The sequence below is a fragment of the Kwoniella shandongensis genome, chromosome 5 (assembly GCF_008629635.2).
Source record: "Kwoniella shandongensis chromosome 5, complete sequence".
In the NCBI taxonomy this organism is placed as follows: Eukaryota; Fungi; Basidiomycota; class Tremellomycetes; order Tremellales; family Cryptococcaceae; genus Kwoniella; species Kwoniella shandongensis.
In genome coordinates this window covers 779,490-793,032 of record NC_089291.1, presented here as the reverse complement: position 1 = coordinate 793,032, position 13,543 = coordinate 779,490, and the positions used below count along the sequence as shown (strand labels likewise).

General features: G+C 49.1%; 5 protein-coding genes across 5 annotated transcripts; 4 read left to right on the top strand and 1 right to left on the bottom strand.

Moving 5' to 3' along the window:
• Positions 1 to 1,794: 1,794 nt before the first annotated feature.
• CI109_102982 (6-phosphogluconolactonase) lies at positions 1,795 to 2,957 on the top strand (the record flags this gene model as incomplete). Its single annotated transcript, XM_032001367.1, has 5 exons — positions 1,795 to 1,858; positions 1,929 to 2,070; positions 2,187 to 2,549; positions 2,613 to 2,738; positions 2,801 to 2,957. The coding sequence occupies 5 exons, from the start codon at positions 1,795 to 1,797 to the stop codon at positions 2,955 to 2,957; spliced, it is 852 nt and encodes a 283-aa protein (XP_031864257.1).
• Positions 2,958 to 4,851: 1,894 nt separating this feature from the next.
• Positions 4,852 to 7,623, top strand: CI109_102981 (uncharacterized protein; the record flags this gene model as incomplete). Its single annotated transcript, XM_032001366.1, has 8 exons — positions 4,852 to 5,090; positions 5,152 to 5,241; positions 5,301 to 5,376; positions 5,439 to 6,556; positions 6,615 to 6,911; positions 6,963 to 7,051; positions 7,109 to 7,323; positions 7,393 to 7,623. 8 exons carry the CDS (start codon positions 4,852 to 4,854, stop codon positions 7,621 to 7,623), a joined length of 2,355 nt encoding a protein of 784 aa, XP_031864256.1.
• A 402-nt stretch (positions 7,624 to 8,025) lies between these two features.
• Positions 8,026 to 9,537, top strand: CI109_102980 (uncharacterized protein; the record flags this gene model as incomplete). Its single annotated transcript, XM_032001365.1, has 6 exons — positions 8,026 to 8,071; positions 8,134 to 8,145; positions 8,260 to 8,662; positions 8,879 to 9,014; positions 9,131 to 9,357; positions 9,435 to 9,537. The coding sequence occupies 6 exons, from the start codon at positions 8,026 to 8,028 to the stop codon at positions 9,535 to 9,537; spliced, it is 927 nt and encodes a 308-aa protein (XP_031864255.1).
• A 1,065-nt stretch (positions 9,538 to 10,602) lies between these two features.
• Positions 10,603 to 11,231, top strand: CI109_102979 (uncharacterized protein; the record flags this gene model as incomplete). Its single annotated transcript, XM_032001364.1, has 4 exons — positions 10,603 to 10,620; positions 10,773 to 10,918; positions 11,016 to 11,067; positions 11,169 to 11,231. 4 exons carry the CDS (start codon positions 10,603 to 10,605, stop codon positions 11,229 to 11,231), a joined length of 279 nt encoding a protein of 92 aa, XP_031864254.1.
• Positions 11,232 to 11,513: 282 nt separating this feature from the next.
• CI109_102978 (uncharacterized protein) lies at positions 11,514 to 12,256 on the bottom strand (the record flags this gene model as incomplete). Its single annotated transcript, XM_032001363.1, has 4 exons — positions 11,514 to 11,618; positions 11,684 to 11,747; positions 11,887 to 12,035; positions 12,224 to 12,256. The coding sequence occupies 4 exons, from the start codon at positions 12,254 to 12,256 to the stop codon at positions 11,514 to 11,516; spliced, it is 351 nt and encodes a 116-aa protein (XP_031864253.1).
• Positions 12,257 to 13,543: the final 1,287 nt, after the last annotated feature.

The window sequence follows — 13,543 nt, the reverse complement described above, 5'->3', positions numbered from 1 at the left end:
TGTGGGAGGAGGAAGAAAAATTGATTTGACAAGGTAACAAACAAGGTAATCAATTGAATGTAAGTAAAGGATTGTGGAGCGATTACGATGGAAGGTAAGGTTGACAAGGGTCATGTCAGCAATCAGTTGTCTACGCTATGAAAGTAAGAGAACAAACCCACCAATATCCGATCTTTCATCGTTGCGCTTCCTTCTCGTTGACGAACAATCTTGTCCATCTCCTGTTTCAACTCGGGCGATAATTTCTGCATCCAATGTTTGAGTGTCAGCTCTGCTTAATCGTGCATTATACCCTTGCGGTCGTTTCAGTCGTTTCGTCAAACAGGAAGGGAAGCAAGAGCAGTATTCAGATGATGGGATGGGATGAGAGCAATCGCAAGCGGCAAATAGCCTGCGTAACATTTGACGAAGGGTACGAGCTTGTTGGGTCTACTGCGAGGTACTAACATTGTACAACTCTTTCTCGTTGGGTACCGTTGCTATATGAAATCAAATCACAAAGTGAGTATACACCTACACAAACGCAATTCAAAACACGCTCAACTCACCTCGCATCAAGGCAATACCTCCACCGATCGCTACGAAACGATAAAAATGAACATCGATCAGCTCCAGCTACCAACAAAGTGCGCTTGCAAACTTCGGCCTGGCCATGCTACTGGACCCTCTCGTGAGGGCGAATGGTAGTTGTACACTTACATACTACTGACCACGTCGCGAACCTTGCAGAGCAGCACAATATCAGCTCGAGATCGGACCAAAGTGGAGGTGGTGAAGTCAGGAGACGAGCTCAATGCTCACTTTATCCATCGACCAAACGACATGCTAAGAGAGTTGACTGCTGGCAATCGAGATAACAATGAGTCTTGAGCGATGTGGACCACTCTTTCAGTCAATTATGATGTGTTGTTGTTGATCTATTGATCTGATTGTACAGTATGTGGTCCTCGTCCACCCAATACGAGAGTCGAGATTTCAACCAAGTAAACTGCTCGAAAGATCTCATAACCTCCCGACAAAGCGGCGGCTAAATCCTACGAGTATCGTCGTATTACCGCTTGTAGTAATTAGAAGCCTAATGAGCGATTTAGTACGTCACCTGGTCTATTGCATCTACTCCCTTGTCATGTCATGTCCCTCTCTGTGCAGCTGAGAGTTCCGCTCTTCCCATATCGCAATCGCTGCAATTACTGCTACTGTCTGCTTATGGTCTTACAGTCAGTCATTATCGCTCCTAAATCAACTACAGTCAATCAGACATAACTCACTTCCACCACGTTATATACACACACTAAACACTCGGCCAATCGCTTTACCGACCCTAGTTGCTGTGCACGCCAATCCCACGCCCAACCCCCGTGGCCTCGTTATCTCTCCGAAACAACACCCCAGTTCCATCCAGCTGCGCTAGCTCATTCAACTCAAGTCACCCAATCACTCGGCTAAAGGGGGATACCATTCTCACGCATCAGTCGCTGTATTTTTGCCACCTACCGTTTGTATCCAAGCATCCCTTTCAACTTGGCAATAACATCTCCCCAGTACCACACTTTGATACTCGTCAAACGACACCACAAGCGTGAACAAGATCACATATCAACCAGCTTTCCAGACCAACGGAAGCAATACGCATAGCACTTTCTAACTACCACTGCAACCGCTTGTTGGTTCAATAAAGCGTTGCCCGAGTTCTCCGTTTCTGAACTACGTTGGCCAGACCCATTTCACCATCGATCTATACAACCCAATAGCCAAACCACCCCTAGACATCCCTCTCACCAAATACACATCAACATGCCTCCTCAACCTCCTGCTCCTCCCGTGTTCTACAGCTTCAACACCACCGACGTCCTCGTGGGTGAGTCGTGCACTGACCTCTTTCCCTCTTCCCGTGGCCAAGCTGACTTGATATGACTGCAACTGCTCAGACTCACTCGCCAACTTCGTCGTCAAGGCGCAGAGAGATGCAGTGGAGAAGAGAGGAAAGTTCACCATCGCCCTTTCGAGAGGAACGTTGGCTGCGAATTTGAGAGGATTAGTTGGACAGGAGAACGTTCAATGGGACAAGTGGTGAGTGATTTGTGCATCGGCGGTACCGGTGGTCCCGCATCGTCAACCCCTCTCTTCCTCTCTCACCCACAATTTCCCTCGTCTTCGCGCCCGCTGCTGACCTTCATCCCATACAGGGAGGTATTCTTTTGCGACGAAGCTGCTGTCCCGCTCGAATCAGAAGACTCCAACTACCACTCCAATATCGTCTCTTTCCTCTCCCATGTGCCCATCCCTAAGAATCAGATCCACACCATCGACCCTTCATTAATTGACGACCTCGAAGAATTGGCAGATCAGTACGAGAAACAACTCATCGACCATTTCGCCAAATCCAACGCCGCTCGATACCCCACATTCGACCTGATGTTATTGGGAATGGGTACAGACGGTGAGACGGCGAGTCTGTTCCCTAGGCATGACATTTTGACGGAGAAGGACGCTTGGGTCAGTTATATTGACGATGCGCCAAGAGGTCCCAAGAGAAGAATCACCATGACGTGAGTGAGATGTTGTCGGTCGTCGGTTTCGAATGCGGACTGATGTTAGTCGATATCAATCAGATTACCTGTCTTGACACATTGCTATCGAGCGGTCTTTGTGGTGACTGGCGGTGAAAAGGCAGAGATGTTGCATTCTATTCTTGATGAGCCTGAGATTGGTCTCCCTTGTTCTCGAGTACGACCTGCGTGAGTAGCTGTGTTCTTTAGCGTGATAAGTACGTGTTCCGATCTGAATGCGTGATTTTCAGTTCCCCCGGACTAGTCTTTTGGTTCGCCGATGCCGATGCCGCCTCGACGACCAAATACCCTCCAACGACTTTCCGATGGATCGATAACCAGAAAGAAGCAGAAGAGGCGGTTGCAGCTGCGAAACGTAAGGCTGCAAGCAAAGGGGATGATGAGTAGAGAAATGGACGCATAGGCGAGGTGACGAGTGCATGTTACTAGAAGAATGGAGTTGGTAGTGCGCAATTCCCAGCAAGTTGGAAGAAGGAACGAAGGGTTTGCTATTCTGTTTGGATCCCACTCAAAGGAGAAAGAGGGTCAAGTTATCGATCATTTAGTCATTATGAGGAGAAGAGCTAGATGCTCGTTGAGTTGGCAGGTGGTTTAGGTGTTTGGAACATGCAGATACAGTATCATTCTTCTGTCAGACGCCGCTTGTTTTCCCTGTCTTGGCTGCGTACATGATATCACTATTGGGTGCTCTGCTCTGGTAAAGCACCTCAATGTCCGCAATGGCGTAGAATGAGGATGAGTAATATGACAAAGTACGTGTGACGTCCATTGGAAGGTTTAGCAAGTTAAATGAAAAAACAGTTCCCAGCTGATGATGATGACGACAGCCAGCTACAGGCAGCTGTCCTGTCTGCCATACTCTGGGCCTCTCGCTCGCCAATAAGCAGAGGCACCACCGATTGCTTTGTATGTAAATACGTATGCATATTGAGGGTGATTCCCACTAGTCGTTGTCACCGCGGGGAGTACATAAAGGTTGGGACTAGGTAGTGATAGACCCGGAAGCATACGAGTTGGCAAGCAATACATGCGGATGATGTGCATTCTGGCCTCGATGTACATCGTCAGGGAAGCGCAAGGGGAGAAACGAATTGATTGAATGCAATGATTCCAGTTGACTGATCGGCATGAGCTGCAAGGGGGAGGCGTAGAACCGGGAAAGCATGGGCACGGAGAGGGGAGGGGGAAGGGGAGGAAAGGCTTTTGATTCACTTTTGCGTTTTCCCTATACTCTGATTCACCGTCTTGTCCCTCTCATGCACATGTACTTTTTTTTCATTTCGTGTCTAAGGAATTCCTTCCATGCATGTATCAACTGAATGACCCGTCGTACTACCCTTCTTCGTGCAATCGCATAGGTTATGGGGATGTAAAGAGACGATAGCCGAGGAAATCGTGTAATGAGCCAGACGTCATTTTATGCAGAAGCCCAAAGGGAAAAAAAACCCAGACCTTGTGCCGAATCCGGATTACCACTTGGGTGAGTGTTGGGTGGGTGGGTGGGTGGATCACCACTCTGCTCGACTGTACGGTGGAGTGACGTTATCCCAAAGATGAAAATGGTAATACTACTCGTATGGGAATGAAAATACCAGCAGATCGTTCTCTCTTTCAATCCACGGGAATCAAGTCAAATCACTTTGCAGCAGAGGCGTTCGTCCAATACCTACACACAAACAAACCAATACCCTTGCTGTATCCATCTATCCATCTATCTATCTATACACTCACTCCGACCATCAAACACAAACAGGCTGTCACCCGTTTTCCCAACAAAGTCATTCCGCTAAACCCTTGCCGAAAGAACGAAAAACAGAAAACGACTCCGACTCCTTTTTCTCCCCCCCATCCTTCTTCTCTGCATTGGAAACATTCCACGTTCTCGTTCTCGTTAGACTGAAAGAGTGAACGTACTCGTACTCTTCACTTTGGATCGAGGATAGGACCGACCTGACCGACCACCGATACTTTCGCCGTTCGATCAATATCCTTCAATAAATCGCCATTTGATCCGCACTGAATTGAATCCTTCGCTCCGCCCGACCTTGTCGTCACTTCGAATCAAAGTCGTCCTCCGATAACAACATCCAAATCACATCGTGCAGAACTATCACTACTTCAACACCTTCCAACGGAGCTAGATTGCTGAAATAGCGTAGCATCCGTACGAGGGTAATCGTGACTCCCCGCACAACATCATCATTCACAGACGGTTCGACCATCCACTCTTCAACCGATCACTGCTCAAGTATAATCAGATAGCGGTAGCATCAACATCATCATGACCATTGATACTCTCTGTCCTAACCCTCCCCCTCCCGCCGAAGCAGTCAGCTTCACCAAAAACAACATCGTCAAACCGTATCCTCACTTTGCTCGTTCACCCGGTCCGATCCCGTCTCACTTGTCTGAAGACCAATTGGTCACCAAGTTGAAAGAAGTAGTAGTTGGCAAGAATGGTACTACGCCGAGTGGAGATGGTATCAAGGGACCTCAGGTGCTAGGTCGACATGATGCCGGGTCAGTGTTGATGCATCATGTAGAATAGTGAAAACTGACGATATCTTCGCTGTAACTTTAGGTTCTCGGACGCTGCGACCATTTTCAATGGTGCCGTGAAGACGCACGCACTGGCACTGGTCAAGTCAACGAACGCTAGGGATGTCAGCAAGTGAGTACCACATGTGGATTGTCCGTCAAGTCTGACCAATGTTGATATTCTCCCTTTAGAACCGTAATCTTCTGTCGTCAACACAACCTCGAATTAAGTGTAAAGGGTGGTGGTAATGGAGTACATGGTTGGAGTGTGAGTCATTCACTATACTTAAATATGAAACATCGACAGCAATACTGACCCATTCCTGATAGGTTGCCGGTCACGTCATCTTGGATCTCGTACTTATGAACGACGTTTCGATTTCGCCACCCAATCCCGATTTACCGAGTCTTCAAGAATCTTTCGAACGTCTTCGAGTTGATCATATCCCAGAAGACCCTACCAGACGTCCATCCCTTGCGGACACACATATTAGTTCCTCCGGATCGGGTATGAAACGATCAGCTGTGGACGCTTGGAACGATGATTCCGCCTCGTCTGATCGTGCGAACAGTGATGGATCAAGAGGTAGACGGAAGATGACCGGTGATCGAACGTCTGGCCAACTCGACATGATTGGAGAAGGCGCAGAGTTGTCTCGTAAGAGCAGCACACCGGACGGAAGTGGCAGTGGCAGTGCTAGTGGTAGTGGGCGTGGCAGCGGGAGCGGAAGCCGGAGTGGTAGTGGCAGCGGAAGTCAACATGGCTCGAGCAGTCAGTACGAGGGCTCGTTCAGCACCCCTGCGACCTCGTACCTTGGCTCGGAGACAACCAAATCGCCATCCAACGACAGCTCAATGCTTTCCGAGGCTGGTCCGTCGTCATACCGTGCGCCCAGAGTCACCTATGTCAACCCCTCTCAAACCCCTACGAGCGCTTTCCCATTCGTCCCGACGACGTTTGGTGCGACATCCACATCTACAAATACATTTTCGCCTGGATTCCAACCATCCTTCTCCGGCTCATCACAGCATCTTGTGCTCAACACAAATCCAGATCCTCCCCCTTACACCCTGGTCACGTTCGGTGCAGGGACCAATTCTAAACAATTGGATGCAGCGACTGCAGCATCACCATACGGTGCATTCCATGTGCCGACCTCCGCTTTCCCTGTAGGTTCAGGGCAGTTCATCTCCGGTGGATTCGGTTTCATCGGTAGGAAACATGGAATGGCGATGGACAACGTTGTGGAAGCGGAGATGGTTCTCGCGGATGGACGAATCGTCTGGGTTGGACAAGGCGGAGCGAAAGGAGGCGATTGGAAAGACGAAGAGGATCCAGAAGAAGTTTGGTGGGCTATACGAGGAGCAGGAGCTGTAATCGGTGTTGTCACAAGATTACGGGCGAAAGCGTTCTACCTCCCAAGCGTCTACGCGGGTAACTTGATCTAGTGAGTACTATCCGAGCCACTTAGTTGAATCCCGAGCTAACGAAGTCTCGCCACCCAGTCTTTTCGATCACAACTCGACACCGTCACTCCTTCGACACGTTCGAGATTGTGTTAAAGGATCACCAAGAACCGTGTACACCAATATCATCATGACAGCCGGACCACCCGGTGCACCTGCGATCGTCGTTTTCCAGCTATGTTTCTCGGGTAGCAGAGCCGAGGGTGATAACTACATCCAAGCAATCAGTAGTTGGGAAGGTGGAAGATCGCTCTTCCAAGATTTCTCAGAGCGAAGATTTGAAAGACAACAGTTAGCGGTCGAGGAGGTGTTGAAAGGTGGTTATGGTAAAAAGTGGTGAGTAATGCTTTGGGTGAGTATCGACGCAGAAGCTGACTGCCGGTGCAGGTTCATCAAGAGTAACATGCTCAAGAGTTTGAGTGACGAGGTCATCGATGAGACTTGTAGACGGTTCAACTCTGTTCCCGATGGCTGCAGTAAGTATTGCTTTTGTTGTCACCCTACAGCTTCGTGCTGACATCCGCCACTCTCAGCTTGGCTATTCGAATACACTGGTGGTGGTGCTGCGTCCGAAGTGAAGGACTCCTGTTTCCCCTCGACCCATCGAGAGGTCTCGTTCACAGTAGCGGCACTGCATCAATGGAGTCACACAGAGGCTCCTGAGGAAGATACAAGATGTGTCACGACAGCTGAAGATTGGATCAACGAGGTCATCAGTCCCAACTCGCCTGGCGGACCGTTACCTTGTGTGAGTGTTTCACCTGGGCGTGCACTCCCTGCGTTCATCCCGCTTATGACTTTTGCTTTCTTTTGGTAGTTCTTGCAATCTTCAAAACTGGAAGACGTGATAGGCGTCTACGGGCAGCAGAACTACGACCGTCTCAAGGCGCTCAAAGCCGTAGTGGACCCGGACAACTTTTTCAGACATGCCATGTGGCCACGAGTGGAAGAACATGCCGATGAGCAGCTGGACGGGTTGAAGGGTGGTGAGAGAGAGGCGACGATTGATGGGAATTTGAAGGGCAAGTTCAAGGTGGACGGACAGTAGTGCGAACGGTGTGAGACGGTGACTTGTCGGCTTGAGTGACATAATATCATATCTATTCTTTCTTGATATCGAGCAATTTTAGTAACCAGGTGTCTCGTTGAGATGTATTATATCATACTCTATAAGTTTCACATCGTTCCTCAATACTATGCTTTGACAGAGAAGTCATTCCGTATCTCTGCTCCGTCATAAGGACACCGATTTTGTTTTCGGGGAGTTAGGTGTTGAAAAGTGCCACATTCGCGTGGATCGTTCACCACGTCACAATGAATCCACTCGCTCTCGCTCTGTCTCGTCGCGTTGTAACAACTTGCACTTGTACTGGGATTTTCGGACAACAAGCTTTGGTAGACGACTTTACTCCTATATTACCACTGAACGGACCAGAAGTAGCACGATAAGATGGAAGCAGACCCTTTATACAACGTCAAGCAGCTTTTCTACCAGGGTCAGTGGTTGGAGTCGTTGATCGTTTGGGGGATTGTACTGATTGTCTCTTTTGCGATTTAGCTTCCTACAAAGGTATGTATGGTCAGCACGCCCTGTTACACAGTCGAACAGCCTTAAATGTCGTCTTTGCAATGCTGCCGTCACCACGTTTGATGTCCTTGGCTGACGTGCATACTCTTCTCTCAGCCTGTATCTCCGAAGCCTCCTCTCACCCTCATACACCATCATCAGATTCCTCCGACTCCACCCCTCTCCATCGTGCAATCTACATTGCCCGATCGCACCTCGCTCTCTCCCCGTCCGCTCCTTCTTCTGCCCAATCTATCCTTGCGCCATTCCTCGCTCTCCCCTCACCACCACTTTCAGCCCGTGCCGTCTCGGCTTTCGCATCATACCTCTCTTCCAACGAAGACAAGGAGACCAAAGTTGAAGAAGTGAGAGATTTGGTACTTGAGTGCGAAGGTGGGGAAGACGAGGACGAAGAGAAGTTTGTGAGAGTCATTGCGGGGAGTGTGTTTGTCCTAGAAGGGGAGAATGAAGAGGCTGTGGCTACTTTGACGGAAGGTGTGGCAAAGACGGATTTGGAATGGTGAGTTCTTTCGTCTTTCGCAGAGGGGTCGATGTGATCGGATTGAGGACATGGATCCTAAGAGAGTGAGGACAGGATTTTTGGTTCCTAGGTAGTGCAGGTGAAGTGGAGCTTAGAAGGAATGACCAATCTGCTTTGACATCGAGCCATGCCGGTGCTATGGGCGAGAAGTGATCAATGAGAGACTTGCTAATCCTTGCCTCGCTCACTCGCCAGCATCGCCCTCCTTGTTCAGCTCCTGCTCTCGCTCGACCGAAAAGATCTCGCTCAATCTACTTACGCCGCCGCAAAGAAGATTGGGAATGATTCGTTGTTGATCCAGGCGATGGAGGCGTGGATTGGACTGAAGACTGTAAGTGATGGTGTTCTCCTAGAAGTTGTCGCATCGTCTGCCCAAACGTCGAACGTCGTTGTGCGATTTAGTCATACTCTTCGCTACAATGTGCTGATTGTACTCCGCTGCCACAGGGATCCCGACCACTTCACCAATCGTACTACTTCTACGAAGAACTGTACCAACTGCCCGGTGGTCGAACAGCACCTGTCCTCGCCTCGCATGCAGCCGCCCACCTCCTCCTCGGCCACGTCGACGAGGCCAAGGCCGATATCATCGAAGCGACACAACGTGAAGGCGGGGCTCAGGATGGTGATGTCCTGTCAGTTGGCACTTCGTTAGGTGTCGAAGGTTTCGCAGAGTAAGTGGAGTCTTCCTGTGCGGGACTAGTGGTCTAGTCGTAAGAAGCTAACCTGATTATCTGCTTCGTCTCAATAGGAAACTCGCGTCATCTGCACCTCAACACCCCTTCGCGGCGGACTTGGCAGAGAAGACCAAGCTCTTCGATGAGGCTGCTTCAAAGTTCGCTGTCACCGCTTAGGCCGCGTCGGACGTCGTTTTGTAGACTTATAGGGACAGATCTCATCATGTATGCAGAGTATCATTCAGACGACTTTCGGAGACTTGCTTGGTCTTGGACTGGCTGATCGATTGGATTGACGTCGAGTCCACCTTGTGGTTCCGTTTGACAATGAAGGACAACTTACGCTCGCGACAATCGGACGAGCACAGATATGGATTCCCGATGCCCTCGTGACCAATGACGGGTGGGCCATTGAGTGTGAGAGGTACAAAGTCACGACCTCAGGCGCAGGGGTACTTTATGGCAATGAAAGCTCGATGACTCAGCCTCCCAGATTCCCGCCGCCCGCTGTCCGCCGCCCTTTCCTGCCCCCCGCTTTCGCAGCGCAAACATGACCACGGCGCAAATCGAGGACACTTCTCCAAATCGCGACTGACGAACCAAAGAGTCAACCAGCACGAGTCCCATGGAGCATACGCCAGTCACTGTCCGGCACGACACGCGACTACGGGTACAGATCGTTTACATGTTCAAACTCGCGGTTTTACCATTAGTGTAAGAATCGACTTTGCCACAATTCTAGGATTTGTATTCTCATACAGAAAAACAATCGGGTATCTTCCTTTTTCTCTGCGATAGTGGCCCACTTGCATGCAAGACTTCTTGTTGCCAAGTAAGGTGTTATCTGGTGTGTGTCTGAGCGCCTAATGGTATAATAGGCCTCAATCGTCCATCTTCCCCTTCCCCTTCTCCTCAAATCAGGGTCTTGCAACACCCAAGATCCGATTAGCCCCTCAAAGGGGCCTCCTCTTCCTTTACCCAAGTCCCAAGTCCGACTCGGACTACCGGTTAAGGTTAACGCCGTTGTGTACCGCGGCGCTGTTTTCTGTCTTTGGATGGATCTGATTTGTTGTTGACTAGTTGGTGCTAGTTCCTTCCCTACTATCCTCAATCTATATATATATATGTTGGCCGTTGTTTCACTTGCTCGTCCATTCGGCCACCCTTCGAAATTTATCTTCTGACTTATCAATCAACACATAACATCACTTGACTTTACGACAACAAAGACAAACAGCAAAGATGCAATACCGAATTCACGTCAGTATACTCTATAATCCCCTTGTCAAGTCGTGCGACAGACACCCCAGCCCTTAGCTTGTTCACGAAATACCGTTATGCTTAATTTCCGTCCTTACGATCTGACGAAACGATGAGATCGCGCAAACTGACTTGTTTTTTGTTTTGTTCAGTTCATCGAAGCTACCAGGGATCACGAGCGTGATCAACCCGAGTTCGAAACCACTATTGAGGTTGACGCTCATACACCTTTCACCGAGGCTTTCTCCAAAGTCCACCAGCAATTCCACCCAGGAGATGATACCCTCCACAAGTACACGTAAGTGCAAAGTCACATACCGTCATTCTTTCGGAGAGATTACAACAGATCTACGAGTGAAATGACTAATTAACATTTTTTATGACCGTATACATAGCTTCCTCATTTCGGCTCCTGATTGTCCTCCAATCGCTATTAAGGGAAAGTTGGTAAGCATGCAGATTCTGTTCCCTGTCTCACCTCTTTGTACGCAAGGTGCATGAATGAATGGTCGAAGCTGACGTGAAATCGTCCGTTGTGGCGATCACAGACCCCCGCCGACTTCCCCAAATTCTCTTCCAACTGGAAGATCATCGCTGTTCCCCAAGCTTAATCATGCGAGCTATTTAGCATAGCGACGGTAGTGGTAGTTGATATTAGATGCGAAGGATTGAGAGAGCGACGGCATGACGGTACTCGAACATCAACCAAGTCTCTCTGTTGCACTGTTCTTGATAAGTAAGTGGTATCAGCACTGAACAAAGTGAATCTCGCAAGATCGCAAAGTGATCGACTATTCATAAATTCATAAAAGTCATCACTTCGTAAAACTCGTCAGGAGACTAATCAATTTGCTAACTACAAAAGTAAGAAGCCATGATCCAGAGCTCTTCTCCTAAGCCATGAGGGAAGTCGAGGGCTCGGTGTTGACGTCGCAGTCGAGGTCCTTGCGCTTGGCGTAGATCTTGGCCCTCTCTCGCATGTGGACGTCCTCGGGAGTCTGAGAGGGAAAGCAGTTCAGTGGTGTACTGACAGTCAACAAGGAAGAAGAAGAAACAGACTTACCTGGTTCTCCTGGAGTCGCTGGCATTGGTTGCCGTGACCCAAGCCGTGGGGCCAGTAGAGGAACCTGGGAGGAGGTTTCGTCAGCTTGGTTCTACTTGAAGAAAAGGTCGAGCGAGGTAGAGGAAACGACGCAGAAAGAGCGGTCGATGAGGAGGAGAGAAAGGAGAAGGAAAGAAGGAGGAGAAAAAGACTTTCAAACTCACTCGAAGTTGTTGAGGGGAGCCGAAGGGTTGGTGTGCTTGTACCAGTTCTCGAAGAGAACCTGGAATTTCTCGTCCATCTTGAGCTTGGTGTCGTAAGGGTTGGGACCGATGACGGGCTTGCCGTTCTCCTCTCGGATAATCTCGAAGCACTGTGTGGAAGAGGAGAGGGTCAGCGGATGGCGTTGACGATGATGAGAGAGCGATAGATGGCAACGAGAGCGGTGAAAACGAGGGAGAGTGTAGAGTAGGGGAAGGATGGAGCAAGAGGAAGGTGAGGTGACGGCGAGGATAGGGCTCAAAGGTGAGAGTGAGAGAAGGAAATTCGACCAAGACTCACTGTGATTTGAACTTGATCGTTGGAAGACGACATCTTGAATTGTTGAATAAGTTGGTTTGGTTGGGTTGAGTTGAATGTGTGAGTTATGTTCTGATTTCGAAGAATATTTTGTTGGTGAAGAAAGAAGAGAAGAGAAAGAGAAATGGAGATACGATTTCAGAGGGGTTTATATCCCTTGTCAAACGACCTCTTGTTATCGGCTATCCTTGCCGTCGAACATTCCACCTGAACACAAAGAGGACCTGCTTGGTGTCCCCAACGAGAGAGACGATGACCGTTTCCCTTTTCCCGACGACAAAAGAGGTTGGTCAGCAGACTTCCAACTGCCCGTCGGGGTGGAGCATGACCCACAACTGTCATCAAGTCCTACAATATCTACAGAATGTCTCACAACTTTGTAACGGTTGACATCAACTTTTCTCACAGATGCACAAAGCTGATAAGAGTTTTCTCTGACCCTTGAAAATCAAGCTTGACAAACCTCGTTTCAGATCCAACGTGTCTCACTTATCGTCACATGTCACGAAGATAAAGGACCTCCCACTGCCTCGGAACTGGATTATTGTCATGGCCAAGTTCCGACCGTCTCGAATCTGGTCATCCGATTGGCTCTTTCCCAATTCCTTGGGGTTCGAATGCCCGAGAATGGACTGACTTTCCGACCGAAAGACCTTTAGATTGTCGGGAAATGGTAGAGGCGGTGCTTCGAATCACCTGACGCAAGAGATTAGGTCGAAAGGACCCCCCTTTCCTCGAAATTTGGAATCAAGATAGATCTTGATCAATCGAAATATTGGGAAACTCTCGGCAGTACTCGGCAGTCCTGTCATGTTACACAGCTGAAATTTCAGAAAACGTGACAAGAACGAGGAAGACATAACGGTCTCTAGCTCTAGACATCCTTTCCGCCGACCCGACAGAATCGTATGGGAAGATTGGGGTGTAATTGCCGAGATCTCACGCTCACAGCACTACTGTGGTGCTTATTTCTCTTTTAGCCGAAGTTGATATGGAGTCTTGCTCACCGTGGTGGCTGACGCATGATGCTTCTAACGAAAAGCATGAAGGAGTAGCGGACGACATTGGACGGAAGCGGATCAGAGTACAGGGGACGAAGGACGCATGAAGATCAACTACTCGCAGCGGTAGGTGACGCTATGATACGAATTACTTCCAAGCTACTATGTATGGACTGCATGAATCCTCGTGATCGTCCTCATACAAGCTGAGGTATCATACTCTGACATTGTCAGCTCCTGAGCGTTGGGTGCTGCCGCTGTGATTAGTGTTGAACAGAACATATACTCCCTCATGTTTATT